At 41.7% G+C, this 5,143-nt stretch overlaps 2 protein-coding genes across 2 annotated transcripts; both read right to left on the reverse strand.

Moving 5' to 3' along the window:
* Positions 1–552: 552 nt before the first annotated feature.
* Positions 553–2,203, reverse strand: LOC110799903 (uncharacterized). Its single transcript, XM_022005174.2, has 2 exons — positions 1,803–2,203; positions 553–1,710 (listed from the first exon to the last, which is right to left on the reverse strand). Exons 1-2 carry the CDS (start codon positions 2,080–2,082, stop codon positions 1,061–1,063), a joined length of 930 nt encoding a protein of 309 aa, XP_021860866.1. The 5' UTR covers positions 2,083–2,203; the 3' UTR covers positions 553–1,060.
* LOC130461463 (uncharacterized) lies at positions 2,167–4,819 on the reverse strand. The gene is made up of 2 exons (XM_056829577.1): positions 4,746–4,819; positions 2,167–4,447 (listed from the first exon to the last, which is right to left on the reverse strand). The coding sequence occupies exon 2, from the start codon at positions 4,444–4,446 to the stop codon at positions 2,167–2,169; it is 2,280 nt and encodes a 759-aa protein (XP_056685555.1). The 5' UTR covers position 4,447; positions 4,746–4,819.
* Positions 4,820–5,143: the final 324 nt, after the last annotated feature.

The raw sequence follows: 5,143 nt of genomic DNA on the forward strand, positions 1-5,143 counted from the left end.
TCTTTGTGTAGGCTTTTGAGTGGGTTGAGGTGCGTGTCGCTTTTGAAGGATATGATGGGGTTACATTTTATTAACGGTTTTTTCATGAAATGCCCCTGAGGTTTGCAATAATGCACCAAATACACCCGCGCGTTTCAAAATTCATAAAATACCCCTATTTACTCAAAACTGTTCACCAAATACCCCTATTATGACTTTCCGTTAGTCCTCCGTTAAGTCATGTTTAAAATTCATAAAATGCACCTAAATATAAAGGTTTTGCATAGTATACACCTATTTGTAAAGTTCTTTGCACCAAATACCCAAACTTCATAATTTGAATCCAACGGCTAGTTTTAATTCAATATAGCCGTTATGTTCATGCTGCCTATAAGTAAGGATGTTGTTCACTTGACTTGCTCCATGTTTAGCCCTCTATTTCCTAAATAGCCATGAGTTCTAATTCAAAAACCGGATCCTCTTCCATCCCAAGTTTGTCATACCTAAGAGTTCCAAATAAAAACTGCAATTGTGGGAGAAGATTTGCAATTAGGAGCTCAAAAACGGCTAAAAATCCGCAAAAGCTTTACTACAAGTGTGATCCTTGTGATAATTTCAAGTGGTGCAAAGGTTTTGTTGAGCAGACATTTGATGAAGCTCAAAGCAAGGGAAACAGAGCTGATGAAAACAGGGGAATGCAAGAAGAAAACAGGGGAATGCAAGAAGGAAGCAGGGGAATGCATGAAGAGTTGAAGCTATTGAAGAAGAAACTGAAACAACAGAAACAACAATTCAAGTTTGCAATAAAAATTGGTGTAATAATGTTTGCATTTCTAATTTGGATAGCAATGAAGTAGAGTTGTAACAAATTTCAAGCAATAACATCACTTGTTTAAGCATATGAGCTTTACAAAAACTGATTTCTAAGTGGACAAATGCCACTGAAACTGCACAAAAACATCTTGTCTAAGCAATTGTGTTCTTTCCAAAAAGTGATACTAATTGTAAATTGCCTAAGCTATTTTAACTTTGTGCACCTACAATTCACCAAAAACTGACTAACTTTTAACTTTGTGCATGGTTAAGTTGCTGTGTTTGCTCTTTTCCTCCCCCTTGAACCCCCTTGTGATGTACTTGCTCCTGCTGCTGCTGAAGTGCTTGGTCCAGTGCTTGGTCCTCCATTCTTACATGTCCTTGAGTTATGACCAAACTCCCTGCACTTTCCACATTTCACATTGCTGTTTCTCTTCCCCTTTCTGGGTTCATTTGGTCCTCTCTTTCTCTTCTTAGCAGGTCTGCCAGCTTGTCTTTTGATGACTGGAGGCTGAATGGTAGGGAGAGAAAAGTTAGGCCACTGTGTTGGGTCTGACATGGGGTGAATGTGGTCTGCATATGTAAGCTTGTATGCAGCAGACTTGAAGAATGGGGAGACAAAATCAATGGGGTTCAGCCTTTGGTCATAAATCACCCTGAGTGCATGCTTGCAGGGGATTCCAGAAATTTGCCACTTCCCACACCCACAGCTTCTAGTTGATAACCTGATGGGGAAGTTCACATGTGCATCTCTGACCTCAAATTCCCCCCCACCACAGGCTGTAGCATAGCAGAACCTAGACTCTCCTGTTCTTTCATCCACCTCTTTCTTGGCATACTCAGTCAACTGACCATCCTCCATATCAATTGCCATGTCAAATCTTGCCCCAACCCTCTCCATACACCACTTTCTGATTGCTGTACAACAACACAACAACATACAACATTATACACAGAACATCACAAACATCACAAAATAAAGGAACAGAACATGAAGTGGTGAGCTATACCTTCCAACAATGAGAATACAGGCATGTCTCTGTATGGTTTTGTGCATGCATTGAATGACTCCACAAAGTTTGTTGTGTTGTGATCACAACAAACAGCAGGGTCAAACATATGCCTGGACCACTGCTCCTGGCATGTGTCCAAGTATGCAGCAGCATTTGGATCATGAGCAGTGATCTTCTCTAATGCTTTACCATACACATACTCATTGTGTGCATTTGCAGCTATCCAAAACAGTTTGAAGAAAGCAGATCCACTAAATCCATTGTTTTTGCAATTCATGTACAAGTGTTGGCAGCAAACTCTCCTAGTAGCTCTAGGAAAAGTATCTCTCACTGCCAAGTCAACTCCCTACACAGGATATGTTCATTTTAGGCCAATCATATCTGTTGCAATATTATAAAATTGAAACAAAAAAGGAGCAAAATAAACATATACCTTCATCTTGTCACTGATGAAGGTCCAATCATCTTTGTTGCAACCCTCTTGCTCAAACATCTGCCTCAAGCATCTCATGAAATGTGTCCAACTATCACAGCTCTCAGTGTCCACTATCCCATAAGCCAGAACAACTATTTCATTGTTCCCATCAATGCCAACAGCTGTGAGTAGGATTCCCTTGTAAAACCCACTTAGATGAGCCCCATCTATTCCAATTATAGGCCTGCACCCCCTCAAAAACCCCTTGACTTGAGCAGCAAAGGAGAAGAAACAAGCTCTGAACTTGGGGTTCACATCCCCACTTGTAGCACCCCATGAAATCAGTGCATAACTTCCTGGGTTTGTCTGTTTAATCATCTCAGCATACCTAGGAAGCAACTCATAAGCCTCAGCCCAACCACCATGTATCTTCTCTACTGCCATACTCCTTACTTTGTACAACAATCTCTTTTTAACCCTCAATTGAAATGTCTCCTGTGCATACCTTCTCAATGTCTCAACAGGAATTTCAGTGTTGGCCTCAATTAGACTCATCATGTTCTTACATAGCCACTCAGAGGTCACCACATGGTTCTCCTCCAATCTCCCACAAGTTTTGTGGCACCCACTGATCCCCTTAATAGCCCAACTGACACTGTCAAACATCTTACTTGCATGTATCCTCCAGTCACAAGTTTCTATTGCACACACTGCAGTGTACCTCTTACTGTCAGCCCTCTCAACACTTAGTCCAAACCCCTCTTGTATGCAAAAACTCCTCAAAACATCTAGGAAAGTGGACTTGTCTGGAAAGATCAACCAAGGTTCTAATTTGATGGACCCATATGGTTGATGAGTCCATATCTTTCCATTCTTGTAGGCCTTATCCATCTTACTAGAACCATCCAAACATTCCTCAAACAATAAGTCAGGCACATCATCTGTTATCACCTCAGCCTCCACATCAGAGTCAACCCAATCATCAAGTTTATCCTCCTCTAGTTCAGAGTCTGGTTCAGATTCCTCCCAATCTGAATCCTCACTCTCCTCTTCTGAACCTATATCCTCAATATCAGTGAACACCCTTGCACTCTTTGACCTCCCTGTACCCTTCCTACCTATGCCCTTCCCTTTGGATACCCAAGTTCCAGCTTTCTTGGCAGTCACTTTGTTCACCCTGAACCCTGTAGGTCTAGTTCTGGCCCCCTTCCTTTTAACAGCTTCAGACCGATTCTGTGTTGGTGTTGAATGGGGTGGCTGATCATTTTGGGTGTTCTGTGGTGGTGGGGAATGGGGTGGTTGATCATTTTGGGTGTTCTGTGGTGGTGGGGAATGGGTGGGGTGTGTTTGTGGTGATGGGTTGGGTTGCTGTGGTGGTGGGATGGGCTGCTGTGTTGTTGGGGTGGGTTGCTGTGCTGGTGGGATTGATTGTTCTGGAGTTGGGGTGGGTTGCTGTGGTGTTGAGGTGGGCTTTTTTGTTGTTGGGGTGGGTTTTTTTGCCTTTGGTGTGGCCTGTTTTTGAGTTGGGGTGGGTCTCCTCTTAGGGGTCAGTTTCTTGGCTTTAGGAACCTTAGGAGCTTTTGGAGTAGTTTGCTTGACTTTGGCCTTTTGTTTTGGTTTAGGAGAAGTAGGTTTTTTGGAGGGTGAAGATTCTTGTGTGGGTTGTGGTTGAGAGGCTCCTGGAAACACCTCATCAGCACCATCCTTGCTTATAATCCTCACATACTCAGTGCTTAAGTCCTCACAATCAACCACAGTCACCTCCACAGCTATTGTGTACTCCATTTGTTCTTGAAGTTCCCTTAAAATGTCCTCTCTCTCCTGTTTTTTCCTCATTTCCTCTTCCTCCTTTCTTTGAGCCCTAAGAAGTTCATCTTGTCTCTCTTTGAGCTTTCTCTCACTCTCCTTCCTATGATGCTCAATTGTGGCAACAACATTTCTAAACACCACTCCTGGTTTGTCTGTACCCTCAACCCATATTTCAGCAGTGTCCTTACCCCAATTCCATCCCCACATTAGCTTCATTGTCTTATCATCTACCAACTCAACTCTACCACAGGGAGACTCAATAAACAGGGCAAATGTACTAGGTAAAAACACATCCTGCCTAACAGATTCCTCAAAAATATCCAAAAACAACCTCAAAAGACGATACTTTTCCATGTCTGTAACTCTCACATCAAAGCTATGTGATCCATGATGCAATAACAACCACATTGCAGTCATCCTAAAGGGAAAATTTAAGGAAAAAAAACATGAATTTCGATTCAACCAACAACAATTCATCAATAAACAACCACAATCATGATCACAATGAAATTCAACAGGTCACAATCACAACTTACAACTAACCAAACAATTATTCACAACAAATCCAAGGAATAACTAACTTCTAACCAATCAATTAATCTCAACTGACAATTTCAAAAAATCACTGACAATTTCGCAAAACCCTAACCCTAATCAATTTCGCGAAAAAATTGTACTTTACAAGCAAAATAAATCAGCGAAGAAGGGATTATTACCTTGAAGTAGATAATCCAACTAGGAAAAGGGCCCTTGTTCGTCCACTGCACCCGAAGCTCTAAATCGCCTCCAATTTGCCCCCTTTTTGTCGCGAATTCACCAAACGAACACCCACGAACTCGCCAAAAGAGAACGCAACAAATTTCACTAAATTCTTGAAGATCTACCCAGAATTTTGTCAGTTACAGTAGAATTGATGAGGGTTGAAGAACAGGGGAAAGGAGAGAGAAAGAAGAGAAGTTGAGAAGTTTTTTTTTTTTTGGAATTTCAGTCACAATTGTTACCTAAATCGCGCCAAACAACAATTAAGGGCAAATTGGTAAAACGTCACTAACGGCAAGCTAAGGTCCGTTAAATCCAGGAGCATTTAATGAACAGTACGGAACTTTAGGGGTAT

The sequence above is a fragment of the Spinacia oleracea genome, chromosome 5, assembly GCF_020520425.1.
Source record: "Spinacia oleracea cultivar Varoflay chromosome 5, BTI_SOV_V1, whole genome shotgun sequence".
Taxonomy (NCBI): Eukaryota; Viridiplantae; Streptophyta; class Magnoliopsida; order Caryophyllales; family Amaranthaceae; genus Spinacia; species Spinacia oleracea.